Source organism: Chaetodon trifascialis, chromosome 7 (assembly GCF_039877785.1).
Source record: "Chaetodon trifascialis isolate fChaTrf1 chromosome 7, fChaTrf1.hap1, whole genome shotgun sequence".
NCBI lineage: Eukaryota > Metazoa > Chordata > Actinopteri > Chaetodontiformes > Chaetodontidae > Chaetodon > Chaetodon trifascialis.
In genome coordinates this window covers 12,918,307-12,936,047 of record NC_092062.1, presented here as the reverse complement: position 1 = coordinate 12,936,047, position 17,741 = coordinate 12,918,307, and the positions used below count along the sequence as shown (strand labels likewise).

Below are 17,741 nucleotides of genomic sequence, written 5' to 3'. Positions count from 1 at the left end.
AGAGTCATATACCTCCTGAATTTCATTGTTTGTTTTCTTTATCTCACCCTTACCCCCCATGCAGAAAACCCATCAGAGTGCGCTGCAGGTACAGCAGAAGGCTGAGGCCTTACTCCAGGCAAACCACTATGACATGGATATGATCAGGGACTGTGCAGAAAAGGTATGGCTCTCACAGTTTCATACATCTCTAAAGAAAAGCATGAATAATAATGATGCAGGTGGAGCAGTTGCTGTTTCAAAGCTGTCGTTTAAAGTCGCAAATTGATTTGATGCGTGTGACTCGAAGGTGGCAGACCACTGGCAGCAGCTGATGCTGAAGATGGAGGACCGACTCAAGCTGGTCAATGCTTCTGTGGCCTTCTACAAGACCTCTGAACAGGTACTCCAACAGGTGTTAGATAGTTTTGAACAGGAGTGAGTGAGCAAGTATTTTTATTGTACTGTACTTAACTGTACTGTATCATCTGTGTCTCAGGTGTGCAGTGTGTTAGAAAGCCTGGAGCAGGAGTATAAGAGGGAAGAAGACTGGTGTGGTGGTGCTGATAAACTGGGCCCGAACAGCGAGTCAGACCACGTCACTCCAATGATCAGCAAACATCTGGAGCAAAAAGAGGCCTTCCTTAAGGTGAGGACGGTATTTCAGTTTTTATTTGTGAAAGGACATGTCCGGTTCCTTGTTACTGGTGTGATTCCTAAGATGATTTTCATGCATTTTGTTAGTCAAAAGGATATTGCTTTTGATCCTTGCCCTTGACACTTGCAGGCCTGTACGTTAGCCAGGCGTAATGCTGACGTCTTCTTGAAGTACCTGCACAGGAACAGTGTCAACATGCCCGGCATGTTGTCCCACGTCAAAGCCCCAGAGACTCAGGTTAAGAGTAAGTAAACTTCTCAGGAATCACCTTTATTTGTCTGCATTTTATAGTTGCAAAGATGTTCGTCATATTAGCTTATTAAACCGTTTCTGTCCACTGTTGAATTTATTCACAGAATAATGCATTTGCTCAATATGTTTTTGTACAATGCTGACGCACGGTAAAAAAAACCCATCTTGCATACATTTATTTTCTGTTTCATCAGATATCTTGAATGAGCTGCTGCAGAGAGAGAACAGAGTGCTCCACTTCTGGACCATGAGGAAGCGGAGGCTGGACCAGTGCCAGCAATATGTCGTGTTTGAACGCAGTGCCAAACAGGTTTGTGCCGATGACTGCGCGTCCTGTATGTCTATGTGTCCACTTGCAATATGCCCAATTTGGAGATAAGTTTGAGCAGGTTGGTACATTGTATCATTCAATTCAGTGTAAGTAGAAATTAGCCTCCTCCCTGTTAGATGATTGGCTCTTGCTTGCACTGGAGTGAAATCAGGAAGTGGACTTGTGTCACGTAGCATACGGCTGCAACTTCCATCTTGATTTGTTTTTAAGTCAAGCACTCTGTTTTCTTAGTAATGATACATTTCAAATATACTGGAAATGATGTAAGCCGGTAGACATGTGCAAAAATGACAGTCATACAGACGGCTATCATTATGTGGCCCAGTAAATCTGAGCATTGCGTTTATTACAGAGCATAAGTCTCCAACCTCTCATTTTTACCCCTCAAGCAGAAATGAACATTTCAACCACTTGAATCTTTATTGTTGTGTTTTTCTAAGTTTTGGCAGAGTAAGAGATCTGATCTAGGATGAGAGGTCAAGTCACTAGAACATTCAGACAAGTCTCAGAATCAGCTGTTGTTCAAAGGTACATGACCTATGAGATGGGCAGAGTTTGGATAATACTGTCATCAGTAGATCTCTGCACACTCCACACACTGAGCCGTTTCACTTGAACACGACTGCTGGAAACCCTTCATTTTAGGAAGCCGACACAAACTTGAATCCACTTCAGCTCTTAACTCTGTCTTTGTGCAGCAGGTCTAAGGCTGTTTCAATACAAGGCACTTTGCTCCCTCTTGTGGTGTTTGGATAGCACAGCGCAGGCACACAGATATGTGATTAGCCAATAAAATCAGATGACATCATTGATGTTTCTAGGACAAGGCTATTCTAGGGCGATCCAGGTTTTATCCCCAGGGCCTGAGTGCTTTCTGGTCTCACAGTTTGACTAGAGCAGTTCTGCCACTGCTGTTTATAAAGTACACAGATATTAAAAAGAATAGAAACTAAGTAGGACCTTTAAGATTGAACGTTTGAACTGTAAGAATAAGTAACAATTTTATTGTAGTTACTGGAGTTTCAGGTGCAGCAGCATGTACCAGGCCTAAATATTTGAATAGTTAATAGAGACTGTCTCAAATTGTGTAGCTAAAGTCCCTCCAGTGTAAATGCACTCACTTGTGATTGGCTGTTTCCTCAGGCCCTGGAGTGGATCCATGACACTGGGGAGTTTTACCTGTCCACACACACATCCACCGGCTCCAGCATTCATCACACACAGGAGCTGCTGAAAGAGCACGAAGACTTCCAGATCACAGCAAAGGTATGAGTGTGTCTGTGTGTGTCGCTGTTTATTTGTCAGCCTGTATCTGTGTAAAAGAAGGTGGGGAGGGTAGAACCTGTATGTGTGTATTTTTGTGCCTGTTGCTTTCCTTGTTGTGTCGTGTGTGTGTCTGTTTGCACAGTCCTGCACTCTGCTGTGAGGCCCATTCCCAGGGCAGCGTATTGTCCTCTTTCCTCATTGCTGTGTCACTGTTATTGTGTTAGAGAACAAGCTATTGTGTCCATCAAGCAAACACACTGATTCCTAACTCACTCTCTCTCTCTCTCTCTCTCTCTCTCTCTCTCTCTCTCTCTCTCTCTCTCTCTCTCTTATCTACCTTTCCTCCACCGGCACTGCCTCTCTGTGGCCATCTCTCTTCTCTGTCTGTCCCCTCCCTAAATGTCACTCTATTGACAGCAAACTAAAGAGCGGGTAAAGCTGTTGATCCAGCTGGCGGATGGGTTTTGTGACAAGGGCCACGCCCATGCCCTGGAGATAAAGAAATGGGTGTCCTCGGTGGACAAGCGCTACAGGGACTTCTCTCTCCGCATGGACAAATACCGAACCTGCCTGGAAACGGCGCTCGGCATTTCCTCTGACTCCAACAAGGCTGTGAGTGGACACCATTGATAAAAATCCAAAGAAGTAGATATCAGATCTATTCTTCCTAATGTGTTTCGACAAACTTTGTTCACATGTTTTATGCTAAATCCTTGGGTTGATACTGTATGATCACAGGCCATAGAGAGATACTGCCATTGATACAGTATATGTCTGAGGGACTAAAGTCAAAGAGATATAACCTTGGCCTCTAGCCTTTTCAGTGCGAGATTTAAACAAATTCATGTTTTATGTGATGAATTTAATCATACAAACTACGACAGGCTTTCATATTATTATAGTTTCCAGAGTAGGAGCTTTCATCAGGTGGCCAGATGTGGCCAGATGAATACATCACGCATTGGTGTGTTGACTGGTGAATGACCACCAAGCCTTTCATGCTCAACATAAAAGCCACTGTCTCCTTTTTAGAGTAAAGAACTGCAACTGGACATCATCCCAGCCAGTGCTCCAGGGTCAGAGGTCAAGCTGAGGGATGCTGCTCATGAACTCAACGAGGAGAAGAGAAAGTCAGCGAGAAGGAAAGAGTGAGTGCAACAGCCATGTTCCTGGCACGCTCTCCCCGATCACCACCTGATGCTCAGCATCACAGGTTTCCTCCACAGGCCTGGAAAAATGCCTGGATGAATATGTCAGTAATTTCCTGCAAGCGTGAAAAAATATATATTTTTCAGTGCCATTAGCATTTTATAGCTGCAGCAAGGCTTTCATGTCAAATAGTGATAATGTGGAGTTTAATGTCATTTTACCCCGAGAACATGAGCACATCACAGTGAACGCTGAAATCTTTGAATCCAGTCAAGAGTGTAAGCAAATGGAGAATTGATGGTGTGTGTGTGAGAGGATGCAGAGCAGTAATGTGCCTTATGAGCATTTATCTCAAAATGTTTCAGTGTTCATGATGCCGTATAGCATATCTGTGATCATTGGTTTTAAACGGTTCATGGAGGATTCACACAGAAGATTAGCCCATGAACAGTCTGTACATTACAGAACGTATGTTCACATGTGAGCCTAATGGGTCATAATGCATCCACGTACAGCAGTCGCACTATACATACATCATCTATGCCCAGAAGATATATTTTAGCAGAGGATTTGCTTGGGACGAATTTAGAGTAGTGAATAAGCGTCCAAAATAGAATCTCATACGATCTGAACAGCAGACTGTGACTGTAGGTAAAAATATGAAAGTCACAGTCTCTTTTCACAGATATTTTATCTGTGATATTAATACATAGACACTTTCCTTTTATGTGGATTGGCTCACTTAACTCAATACTTGCTGACTTTATAAGGTTATTATTTAGAATAAAAGAACATTAAACCTGTAAGAGTTGATTTTAAGACCAGCTCCTCGTGTCTCTGATGCTTGGTATGTTTTGTTCACCTTTTTTTTTTATTCATATTTGGTCAACTTCAGTATCTGAACACATTCATCAGTGTCCTTGTGCATGTCACATCCTTTCAGATTTATAATGGCTGAGCTGATTCAAACTGAGAAAGCCTACGTCAGAGACCTGCGGGAGTGTATGGATGTAAGTATTGCAACAATCTCTCACACAGACACTCATTTACCTTTGAAAAAAAGTTTTTCTGACTTGTAGTGAATTGACTCAGAGATTTCTGGGTTTTTAATGAATAATGCTTTGTGCAGACATACCTGTGGGAAATGACCAGTGGTGTGGAGGAGATCCCTCCAGGCATTGTCAACAAGGAGCACATCATCTTTGGGAACATGCAGGACCTCTACGAGTTTCATCACAAGTCAGTGGAGCAGTGATCTGCTGTGACATTCTGTTATTCAGCATTAGTTTAAAATCACATATTTCAAGTGGAAGCCTTTTTTCAGGAATAGTGAAGACACAAAATTTGTTCCTCAGCTTCTGGTTGCTGGTCTTTTAAATCTTTCCGTCTCTGTGCAGTATCTTCCTGAAGGAGTTGGAGAAATACGAGCAGCTTCCAGAGGATGTCGGCCATTGTTTTGTGACTTGGGTGAGAGATCTGCGAGTTATGGCTTTTATCTGTATTTGAGCTGTTATTATACATTCACCCCTCAACACTGTACCAGTATTGTTTCAGGTTTTTTGTCTACATGAGTAGGCCCATATTAAGTTTAAACGCCCATTTTTCCTAAACCATTTTCTCCTGAAGTTGTTGTGAAGTATCCAAGACTCTTGATATCTTGTGAGTAAAGTGACTGGTTTTGTTTCTCCTACTCAGGCTGATAAGTTCCAGATGTATGTGAACTACTGTAAGAACAAGCCCGACTCCACTCAGCTCATCCTGGAACATGCTGGACCCTACTTTGATGTAAGTCACTAGGAAATGTGCCTGATGTGAGATATTAGATTAAGGATGAGTGTGTTGTACATGGACTTTGGTCTCCAGGGAGTCTATATTTGGTATGACATTGGCATTGTTTGTTGTTGTTGTTTAGTTCTCAAGGTTTCCTTGGCACAGCATGAGTGAGACGTGTGTCTGTTTCCTTCTTTGATTTCTAGGAAATCCAGCAAAGACATCGCCTTGCCAACTCCATCTCCTCTTACCTGATTAAACCAGTCCAGAGAATCACTAAATACCAGCTCCTTCTCAAGGTACAACATGCTCTTACAGAAATATAAAAGGAAAGATATCCGCTCTGGGGTCAGTCACTTTTTGCAAGCATAAAAAGAAAATACAGTTGGAACTGAAACCCTTTAACAAAATCATGAATGCGTCCTTTACTTCTTCATTTAAAAGTCACTGTGTTTGTGTCTCTTGCTGTAGGAGCTGTTGACATGCTGTGAGGAGGGTAAAGGCGAGATCAAGGATGGTCTTGAAGTGATGCTCAGTGTCCCCAAGAAAGCCAATGATGCCATGCACCTCTCAATGCTGGATGGTGGGTATACACACACACACACACACACACACACACACACACACACACACACACACACACACACACACACACACACACACACACACACAACACTTCTGTGACTGTGACCATGTTAAAGGTTAGTTAGATACTGAACTGGTGACACTAATCTTGGGTGTCCACATTCAGGTGATCGTCGTTGCTCCATGTGATGAAGCTCTCTATCAGTCCTCTGTGCTCATCTGTAACAATAGTCTCTAAGTGAAAACAGCATGTTTTCACTGATTCACTGGAAATATACATGTCAGTATAGTGATAAATACCATTTCACCAAAATATCCACTTTATTACATTCCTTCAAAGTCGTCACTGCACATATTATATTAGTCTGGACAGATATGGATGTAAATGCAGCTTGACTGTGTGACAGAGGTGTACAACAGCAGTGACTCCGGTTTAATTGTCAACTGTACAAGTGCTCACTGAATGTGTTCTCATAGCCTGATGTTTTCTATTCATTCAATATTCACTTTACGAATAGAATCATGACACTCACTTTCAATTCATTCAGCACAAATTATTCAGCCGTGAGTCAGCAGTAACTTCGTTCATCTCCATTTACCAACCACCGAGATGTTTGTACATACCGTACACACCTGCGAACACCCATGAACTGCTCTTTTCCTCCTCTCCCTTCACTGCCTCAGGCTTTGATGGCAACATCGACTCCCAGGGGGAGTTGATACTCCAGGAGTCATTCCAGGTGTGGGATCCCAAGACCCTGATCCGGAAGGGTCGCGACCGGCATCTCTTCCTCTTCGAGATGTCCCTGGTCTTCAGCAAAGAAGTCAAAGACTCCAACGGGCGCAGCAAGTACCTGTACAAGAGCAAGCTCTTTGTAAGTAATGTAGTGTTTTACCAGACTGTATTGTTTCTTTTTTTTCTGCCAGTTATAACATCTGAGAAGTCAATCCAGATGTGCTGTTAAACGTCATCTATGAATGCATAACTTCAAAGGCACATGATTACACCAGAGAATAGTTGTTCTTATACAGCTGTCATTCTACTTGTACATTTCTGTGTATTAATTGTGGGAGCCAAATTTGCTGACATGTTATTCACCTCCTCAGACATCAGAGCTCGGAGTGACAGAACATGTGGAGGGAGATCCTTGTAAGTTCGCCCTGTGGGTGGGCAGGACCCCAACCTCAGACAACAAGATCGTCCTCAAGGTATCAAGATTTTGATTCGAATGGAGGAGATAAAGGAGCAATGAGCAAGGAGAAAAATAGGCAGTAAACAGGGGAAATGTTGCTTAAAATGTGGAAAATTATCCACCAACAGAACAGCAAAATTTCAGATTTTTAAAAGTAGTGTGGATGGACTTCTGGAAATTCTAGTTTCAAGCATCAAAATCGTTATTCGAAGCCAAGAATCTCATTAAAAGTTATAATGTCTTATTAAGATCATTAGGGACAAAAAAAAAGCTTGAAAGAAGGGCACTGCTCTAATCTAAAAACTGCCTGGTAAGAAGATATACCTTGTCAGACAAAACAAGCATTTAATCCCTTGATTTGAGATTTTTCATCTCTCTTGGATTTTACTTTTTCATAGTTCATACTTTCACATTTTTCCCTTTCACAACAGTTTCTGATGTAAATGGTCAAATTAAAGCTGACAACCAAAAATATCTGTAGCTTCACGAGGAGCGTCAGTTCTACTTCCAGCACTGAATTTAGTGTGAAATAGACCCCCATATGATTCCCCATCTGCGGGAGCGGTCAAGTTGTTCGCACATAAAGAAGAGAAGTCACTCCATATCTGTAGTCCACCCCCACTAAATCCTACATAGTTCCCTCTGTTCAGCCAAGAAAGTTCACTTCCTGTAGGGGGCTGGAGTGTTACTTTCAGCTACTTATTCACTCATCACACAAACACATTAGCATAGCAGCTGATGGGTCATAATCCAGACTCACAGGCAATTTGATAGTTCTCGCGCAGTGAGTCAGAAGCAATGTTTTATGCAGGGTGCAGATATGTTTGTTTTCGAGGCTGACAGAGAGAAAGACTGAAACTTTGTACGTGTTACGGCGTGTGCTGCGCAGCTATCTCCTTCATTGCATAACTTCTGATGACCATCCTAATCTGTGTTTTATGTAACACGGTGCCACAGCAGCCTTGGTGCTGCTCGTTGCTAAGTGAAGGAGGAGGAGAAGACACGCACCAGGGTAGTCATGCACAACGCCGTGTCGCATTGGCTCAGTGACGTAAATAAAGAGGCCGGCACTAAATGTCCATATTTCTCTCTGCGGGGCCCTAAGTGGAGTTCAGGAGACTCCGTTGTCGTCATTTCACACTGTGTCTGAATATGGATGTGTTACTCATGTACGAGATTGCAGGGATCAAAGCACTCATGTGGGATCAGACACAACTATATAATTGCTAAATTAAACCCGATACTGTGTTATGGGTCAACAATTCATTCATACAGGCGAAGTGAACACAGCCTTTATATTTCTCTGCTGTTCACAACAATTCTGTATGTGAAAAGGCAGAAAGAAAACACCTGACTGCACTGCTGACCTAACAGCTGCGCACACTCCAACCTGTCAGTCCAACCTTTATCTGACTCGATCCTGTGTCGTTTCCCAGGCTTCAAGTATTGAAAACAAACAGGACTGGATCAAACACATTCGGGAGGTCATCCAGGAGCGAACTGTCCACCTGCGTGGAGCTCTGAAGGAGCCCATCCACATCCCTAAAGCCACCACAGCTAAACATAAAGGCAGACGGTAAGAAACAGTGTTTTACTCTCAACTCTCAAAATGTTAATTATGTTTGCCATCATAAAGATTATAATACAGTGTATAATAATAAAGCTATTTTATATATGCAACAGTAGTACATTTTATATCTATTTATGTCACTCTTCCAATAAAGAGTCCAGGCTTACACTACATCAAGCCAATAACCAACATTTCTAGTAAATTGTAATTATTATTGATAACATTAATAATGGAATGATCATGTTTACCTGCAGGGACGGAGAGGAGCTGGACAGCCAGGGAGACGCCAGCAGCCAACCGGATACCATATCCATTGCCTCACGCACATCCCAGAACACACTGGACAGTGATAAGGTAGGACCACACACACACACACACACACACACACACACACACACACACACAGTCTTCTGGCATTCTTCTTCCCCCAAATGTACTAGTCAGCACTTTAGAGATACAAATAATGAGAGTTTTTCAGTTTTATTTTATTTTTTCATTCCCCTTAACATCCCACATTATTCCGTTCGTTCAGTCAGTATGTAGCCCGTCTGTCATTGGTCAATATCACAGAGTGACATGAGCGTCGGAAGCTGCAAACTGGTTAGATGCATGCATCTCAAAAGTGCTTGATTGTGTGAGGGGGAAGAAACAGTCCATCTGACAGAGCTTCAAAGGAGCATGTGCGTGTGCGTGCGTGCGTGCGTGCGTGCGTGCGTGCGTGCGTGCGAGAGAGAGAGAATCTTAGCTCACTGGGAACAGGGACAGTGGGCTGTGGTTATATCTGGTCATAGCACCACAGAAGGCTTGTCCTCCTACGCTCAGTATGAGCAACTGTAAAGCTAACACACACACATCAGCACACATAGATAGAAAATATTCCCATACTTTAATGTGATCGTAATTAAAAGCTGTAGCGGTGGACTACAGCTTACATGGGGTCATCATTTTCACACTTGAATTGGACTTCTCCCAGCTCGGCCTCGTACACTTCAAATAAAGAAGGCGAGCACAGTGCGTTCACTGTCGCTGTCAGCTGCGAGCACAAAGCTCGGCTCTGTGGACGTTTCATGTAACATAAAACCAGACTGTAAAGGTGAGGAGGTGAGCAGTGTGTGTTCATGAATTAATCAGTCATTGTTCCCCCAGTTAAGGACGTGCTCCCATCCATCAACATTCAAAACACACAGTAACACGTGCAAATATAAAATCTGCCTCAGCCTCACTGTTTTGAATGCCCCTCTCTATGTCCCTCTCTGTGAGGACCCTCTGTGAGACCTCTCATTCAAGAGGCAGTGCCAGTGACAGTGGTGTGTTTGTGTTAGTGTGTGTGCGTGTCTCTGCTTTAGTGACTGACTTGTGTGTCAGCAGCTTCAGCCTCCCACGCTCTCTTCACAGAGGATGCTCGTCTGTATGCCAGACAGGAGAGCACGGTTTTAAGTCCTCGCAGCCATCGATCTCATGCTTCAAACAGAAACATTGAGGCAGACCGCTGTGTTTTTTCCTCTAATTTTCGGGTACATTTTTTGTTGATGAATGGACACTAATGAGCTAGACTGTGGCAACATTTGTTTAAAGGCAAGGATGGATTAACTGCTCCGCTCTGGGGAAGAGACACACAACAGGGAATCATTTAACCTTCAATAGTCTGATTGTAAGCACCCACAGAGGAGCGCTGTTGACGACAGCAACTTTTCTTCCGGCCTTTGGATGTTCTGATGGATCAGGATTGTAATTATCTGGGACTGTTGTTCCCAGGGGAAATATCCCATATAAAGTGAAATAAATTCCACTTTTTTTTTTGCAGACAGCTTATGCTTATCTAGTAGGCATCTATTCATTGTGATTCAAGACCATTTTAGTGGATTGCTGTAGAAATCAGAGAGCTGTAGAGTTTTCCAGCTCTATGGGATTTCTCTTGCAATGAGGGAGTGGAAAACAATGGAGAGGCTGGATGACAGGAGCTCGCATCCCATTTCTCAACTCCTCAGCTCTTTGGCTTTGCCACACTATCAAAGGGTATGTTGCAAGTAATGTGCTTTGCAGTATTTAGAGAGAAAAAAACGAAGCACTGTGGTGACATTTACACTTCTTTGCAATGATTAACGCAGCGGTTTATTTCAGTGGTAAAGAACACAAGGAATATGCAAAGTGAATAAATTTCAACACTGTAAATAAGGAACAGATGTTCAATTTAAGCAGCTGTAAACCTTTGAAGGCATGAAATGTGTGAATGATTTTAGTCTGCTGGGTGTGTGCTGGTTATAAACTGTATGACTAATAGTATTATTTATGCATAAGACTGTTCATCTGCCGTTAAGTCATATTTAATAGAAGTGAGCAGAAGCTGATGATCATTTAATGTTTTAAAGTTCAAAATTGTTTGCTATAAACACGCTAATTTTAACAGGCATTGCATGAGCTGAAAATACTGTCTTATAAAAATATAGGCTCCAAGCTGCAAACTTTTTGCAAACAATTCTCCCAATCGGAAACAATGCTCTTCTGCTTCATATTTGTACAGTAAGAGAATGTGTGCACCCTCTGCTGTGCTGTTACTGTGCATGTCTTTCACCTGTGAGCACAGTTGCATTTTCAGTCACGTGCAGAACTGAGATATCTTTGACAATAACCGGTGAGCAGACCTTGTTCCACCTCTAACATTGCCTTTCTTTTCATACACAGCAGATGACTGGAGTCAGATCGTCAGAGTTTGTTCTCTTGTGCTAGAATGAGTCACCAACGATCAGCGCGTGTACACGTTTACTTCACAGTGCTGCTCGAGCACGTGTGCTGTTAGCAAAGGATGTTTTGAGGGAATTCTTTCTGCTCTGAGAGCCATTAATTGAATTTAGTGATGTCAGAAGTGAATTTACTGAATGATCACACCATCAGTTTAGAGTATCAGGTACTTATACAGTAGTATCTTGATTTTTGAAATATTTGTGGCAAGATTATTCAAATGCAGGGGAAATGGTGAATTTCGATTAAATCAGGTTGAATTAATTGGTGCCAGTCTTTCCAACACTATATATAGTAGCGCACTTAGAGACACAGCACAGGAAACACAACAATGGTTCGTCACTTCCCACATGCTTACTGTATTTAGTTTCACATTATTTTGTTTTATGACTTGTTGGGTAGAATTTATTCTCACAGAGTGTCCACAGAGACGGCATTCATTTGTCGAAAGACGAGCATCCATTTTGACCGGCATCGCTCCTGTCCCTCTTTCACTTCAGCTGTCCGGTGGCTGTGAGTTGACGGTGGTGATCCACGACTTTGTGGCCAGTAATGGAAGCAGCAGCGGGGAGCTGACGGTGCGCCGAGGCCAGACTGTGGAAGTCCTGGAGCGACTCCACGACAAGCCTGACTGGTGCCTGGTGCGGACCACAGACCGCTCTCCGGCCCAGGAGGGCATTGTGCCCTGCTCCATGCTCTGCATTGCTCACTCCCGGTCCTCCATGGAGATGGAGGGGCTCTTCAACCACAAAGGTAGGAGAAGAGTGTTTCCTTCGATTTTCACATTGGCAGGCGGACTGGAAGTTATTTTCTCACATTGAGGCACATCTGGATGCTTGAGAACATTAGAGCTGTTTGGATGCATTTCATGATTGGAAACAGCGAAGGTGCCGTGCAGAATCTTGTTATCTCACCCAACAACTGCTTGTCATGTCCATGCACATATGGACGCTTGGAACATTTGGCAAAGCGAATAGGATGTATTTCTTGTTTGCAAACATAGCATTGGTGACTTGCAAAACCTTCAAACCACTTCTCACCAAACAGCTGCTTGGGGAAGCACGCACAAGTATCTCTAGGTGTTGCTATGCAACTGTGGAAAGCCCACTTGAAGCACAGCTCTCTTTTAATTATCCTCAAATAATGTCAGCCTTTGAATTCCCAGCACTGTTAACATCCACAGATCTTATTACTGTCAGAAACCCTTGTTTTGTCTTAAACATGCAGCAGCATGCACCTCCATTATAGCAAATGTAAAATCTGAAATGGCTTTCTATCCTGGAATATATGATGTCAGAATCTGCGTCTGTCGTCGAGCCTGAAGGTTCTTATGAAGACGAGTCAATAATGAGCTTCCCAAGGTTATTTCCACAGTGTGTCTGTGTGTGTGCGTGAGTGCGCAGCTCTGGTTACAGTAACAAAGATATTGCTGAATCATGTCCTGCCAGAAAATTGACGTCATCATAATTGCCACCAGATTATTGGTAGAAATGTGGATTTTTATTAGTTAATGGCAACATGAATTGCATGACAACATGTACACACGATTCATTTTGTATCCCCCACAGATGAATATTGACACAGGGCCTGGTCATTCTTAGTATTCAATAGGAAGTATTTTTCTTGATAACAGTAATGCTCTGCAGTGCAAGCTTGACTGACTTTTATACTACCATCATTGAAATCAAATCTCCCTGAGCATGTTTTTGGTTCAAGCTCTCTGATAAAACCCAAGCAGCTGGCTCAGGTGGCTGCTTGCTATTCCAGTAGTGGTGGTTGTTTCTCTATCCAGTAGGTGTGGATCACACCAGCCCTTCCTGCTGTCTAGTTCCATATTCTTGTGAACTGGTTGGGATCTGCTGCTGTGATGGTGATTGATTCCTTCATTGTTTTTCATTCCAACCAGCACTTCATGGTTTCATACAATGACATCTGTTGTGTTTACGGTTTGACGTCTCACTGAGTCAGAGCTGATTGCAGATTTCATGATGTTTTATCTCACCTGGGCCATGTAAGGCATTGATGTTTATCTTGTCTCAGATTCCACATAGATGGACAAACGGATAAGGTGTGGACTATATTTGCCTATACTATACATACATACTGTACATTTATGTATTTTTCTAGGACATTATAACCAGTGCTTAAGTACTCCACTAGGAATAGACATAACAGACGGTGCAGAGCGAGAGGAAAAAACTGAGAGCTGACCCTCATTTGACACCGAGTTATGAGCTGCCGTCATCACATCTCAACAGAAGTTTCTGCCTGTGCCTTTCCCTCTTTAATCTGAGAGTGGGTGAGAGCTGTACTGCTTGTTTCTATGGTAATATAGCATACAAATATTTTGCCGGCAGCCTCTTCATGTGAGAAAGGTCTGCGTTTGTGTTTAAAATTACAGGATACATGGTCTGTACATACAGGAACACACAACTTAGCTGAATGGTTTAAACCAGTGATGGAGGGGCAGAATTTCCCAACTACTTATTTAACGCTTTTAACTGCAGCATCACTGTTTCTCTTGTCTGTTTGCTCGCCGAGGCTCTTGTTTTTATCTGGCTTTCCTCGGCTGGGCCTAGCCCGCCCTCACTGTGTGTATCTGTGTGTTTGGGTGGTCAGGAACAGTGATGAAAAGGAGCTTCTCACTGCAGGGGTTGCTGTGGTCGAAAAAGGCTGTTGCTGAGGAGGAGGAGGAAGACGAGGTTGACAAAAAATACCCGTCTTTGCTACCTTGTCGGCCTTTTGTGTTCACTGACCAACCATATTGGCCACTTTGTCCAAAGTTGCACAAGGGTGACGGTTTAGGGGATTAGTATTTTCTGAGAAATCTTCCTTTCATGCTGTGTCTCACAGCGAGGAGTAATTAACTGCTGGAGGTCAGCGTCTGTGTCTGGAATAAACACATCCAAACATCCAGTAGGATTAGCTTGCAAAGTGTATGGGACAGCTGCTTGTCTGCTCTGATTGTAGGATGTTTCAATGTGAAGTTCGCACGTATACTATGTGTTCAGTGTGCATGTGCATTTTCTAAATGTTTAATCAACCCGTGTTGTTCAGCTAGCTGCTGAAACCTGGGCAAGCCTACACACTCTTGTTAAATCACATTCAGAGCACTTTTACCTACATGCTAATCACATTTCTCAGTTTGATTACTGGAAGTCCCCGTTTACCAAAACATGCCGGTTGACTCTGGAGCTAAAATAAATACAAAGGCAGACACTTAATGACAGTGTTATTGATAAAAGAGCTCAGTAAGGAGCAGAGAGTAAATGCAGGCCGTGTATGTACAAGCGTGTGCGTGTTCGTACAGGAAAGAGTGTGTTTAGAGCCCAGGGAAGCACACATACACAAACACATACTCACACCAAACAGGGAGATCTTTGTGCATCTAGCCAGCGTGCCAGGTGAAGTGACGATGTAGGAAAACAGAGTTAAGCATTGAATATATTTAGTAGTTACAAAAACGCCTTTGAAAATCCCCAATGGAGATTCTGAATGGTAGAAAAATCTGAAATTTGTAGACGACCGCTGAACGTGACAGATTTCTTTCACTGAGCATTTAGCTTTTCACTTGTCTTGGATTTCATAACCGAGTCTATATTTGTTTCAAGCATACTGCACGTCTTGTGTGCATCCTAATGCCTGTAAAATATGCACCCGCCCACACAAGCTGAGTGGGTGCTTCTACAAAGGGTAATACGGTAGATGTGCTGCATGTTTACAGACATCCCCCTGGAGCAGGAGAGGCACAGTGGAGGCTTGCCCAATATCCTCACAGCAGCCCACTCAGAGAGAGGGAGGGAAGGAGCTACAAAGAGCGAGCGAGGGAGAGAGGGAGAGGGAGAGAGAGAAAACATCCTACTCTCTAATGCTGCATTTGACTTTTTCTTTTTCCTCACACTGGACTTCACACGTTCTCTCCGCGGAGTTTCAGCGACATACGTGCTGCAGAATTAGTTTTACTTCAGCGATAGCAGGTTTAGGTTTTCCACTGTCGTACCTGTGGAGATGCTGTGAGGGAATATTTCACGTCAGAGTCCCAGAGGGCTGATATATGGCTGACATGGCCCATGGAATCGAATCTTTGGTGTCTCTAAACCCATTTTGCTCCATGGATTCAACCCACAGAGGAAACTCAGACAACTGCAAGTTCTGGCTGCTGGACCTGGGTAGGTGTCCTCCATCATGTGTAACACATGAGGAAGATGCAAGTTTTTTTACTCTTGTGCTTATGTAAATATACAGTATTTCTACGTCATGGTAGGTTTTGCCTGATTAAACACTTGCTCTGTTTCTTTTTTGTTGTGATGTAGAATGAATTTCCACCTTTTAATGCTATACAGTGGAAAGAGACTGGGAAGTGAGAGATGACATAAGAGGCTCTAGTTTGGTCTTATTGTTTGTTCATCTGGTCATGGTTCAAGATGTAAAGAAAATGTATTTATACAATCTGAGTGAGGCTGCACTCAAAAAGTTTGATTACAAATATAATTACTGCGCAAGAAACAGCAACAGTTCTACATTTTTTTTCTTTCTTGACCATTCATTTGTTTGTTCTATATTCTACATTTTCAGTTTGGTTTAACGCAGAGGGCATTCACTAATCAACTGTGGATTATGTTGCGGCATTATGGCAGTGAAAGTAATTTGGCGAATGCGCTGTGATGTGATGAGATATTAAATCTGCTGAAATCACATTGATAAGATTATATTTTTGTACCTATCTGTATGCTGGGTCAGGCTGGTGCTGCACAGATGGGCAGAGGGTGTTATTGTAGACCCCAGGGAGGGAAGAAAATACTGAGGTCAAGTAGACTAGAACAGGAAAATAAAGAGCTTCTCACATCCCGATCCTTTTTTTGTTCAATGTCTTCACAGTTGTCAGCTGTATACAGTCTAATAAAGCCTTAAACACCATAATATCAGGCTAGTGTAGTGGATGGCCTCTCTCCCACATCTCCCATCGCAACTCCACACCCTCCCTAACTATGGCTGTTGGTGGCAAGCCCTCCCCAGCATTGTCCACATTTTTACAGATCAGCAAGCCAAACCCCCTGAGGCTTTCCCAAACACTGCAGCTCCACCCCTAAGCTCCACCACGCCGACCAATATTTGTGTTCGCCTGTGTTTTTGTATCACTTGTTCTGGGGAAGATAAGACCACACGAAAGACGCTCCCCTGGTGACACTTCTGGAATCCCAGGCATGCTTCTGTGGGGCAGCGCAGACTCTCTGGATCACTCCCCTCCCTCCTATTCTGAGACCAGTGCATGCACAGTTGTAAATCTAGCATGTTCTTTGCATTTGCATGAATGAGCAGTGACTGAGTTATGAAAGGGTGTTGGTAGCGCGCAGATAAGTCAGGAAACGTCTGAAGATGCAGTGGAGAGCATTTAGTGGACCCTTGGTGGGTATCAGGAATATCAGTTAAAATGAAAGGATGTTGTGATGATGAGGTTGAATACAATATGTCCATACATGCAGGTTTAATACAGTATATCTACGTACTGTACATGCATGCATGCATGTGCATTTAGTGTGTACACACAAGCAATTTGTGTGCCCTGTACCAAAACACTAATGCTACATGAAGATATACATTCATCTCATCTCAGCAGTATGATGCTCTAATGAGTCTACTGAGGAATTAACCAGGAAGTGAATGAAATGCCTTGGATCCGGAATTGCTCCGGTTTACTAATTGAGTCAGGATAATGATTTTAGCAAAGATTAACAAATATATTAGTACATGTTTTAAAGCCCGTCCAGAGCAAACTGGAAAATGATGTTGACCATAGTAAAAATGAGACATTTTCTCCACAGTTGATGTATAGAAGAGATGCATAAATTATTATTGATAGGGTTTTGCTACATTAAGTTTAATCTCTTGCAGCTTTGGGGAGATTATCAGCAAATGAAATCTTTTGTATGTAGCCAATATATGCAGTATATATGTAATTATATAAACATTTATGAATTCTACCTTGGTGATTACAAGCTTACCAGATGGGAGTGTGGGACTGGATGTCATTCCCAGTTGCCACCTTTGTTTTCATCCCAGGAACGAAAATGCTACGAAGAAATCGTTCAAAATGCATGTATAACTGGAGGAAATGTGTATCCAGGGAGCACAGCATCCAAACAAAACCAAATAATCCATTTAAGAACTCAAGAAGCCTCTTGGATGAGTCGTGAAACATCTTAAAGTCAGCTATTTCAGTCCAGAGGATTATTCATTTTGTCTTCATGT

The 17,741-nt window shown here is 42.8% G+C and overlaps 1 protein-coding gene across 5 annotated transcripts in view; it reads left to right on the top strand.

Moving 5' to 3' along the window:
* The window catches only part of triob (trio Rho guanine nucleotide exchange factor b), a 106,820-nt gene that overhangs the window by 72,952 nt on the left and 16,127 nt on the right, over positions 1-17,741 (top strand). For all 5 annotated transcript variants that reach the window (XR_011602326.1, XM_070965699.1, XM_070965698.1 and 2 more), the window contains exons 19-37: positions 65-163; positions 290-382; positions 479-628; positions 767-881; positions 1,084-1,199; positions 2,364-2,486; positions 2,904-3,098; positions 3,519-3,634; positions 4,579-4,645; positions 4,765-4,874; positions 5,033-5,102; positions 5,331-5,420; positions 5,612-5,704; positions 5,877-5,988; positions 6,675-6,865; positions 7,098-7,199; positions 8,620-8,759; positions 9,008-9,107; positions 11,993-12,245. Coding sequence is in view for 4 of the 5 variants with exons in the window: in XM_070965699.1 (XP_070821800.1) it covers positions 65-163; positions 290-382; positions 479-628; positions 767-881; positions 1,084-1,199; positions 2,364-2,486; positions 2,904-3,098; positions 3,519-3,634; positions 4,579-4,645; positions 4,765-4,874; positions 5,033-5,102; positions 5,331-5,420; positions 5,612-5,704; positions 5,877-5,988; positions 6,675-6,865; positions 7,098-7,199; positions 8,620-8,759; positions 9,008-9,107; positions 11,993-12,245 (2,335 nt within the window). In the remaining variant the exon portion in view is untranslated. The remainder of the gene's footprint in view (positions 1-64; positions 164-289; positions 383-478; positions 629-766; positions 882-1,083; positions 1,200-2,363; positions 2,487-2,903; positions 3,099-3,518; positions 3,635-4,578; positions 4,646-4,764; positions 4,875-5,032; positions 5,103-5,330; positions 5,421-5,611; positions 5,705-5,876; positions 5,989-6,674; positions 6,866-7,097; positions 7,200-8,619; positions 8,760-9,007; positions 9,108-11,992; positions 12,246-17,741) is intronic.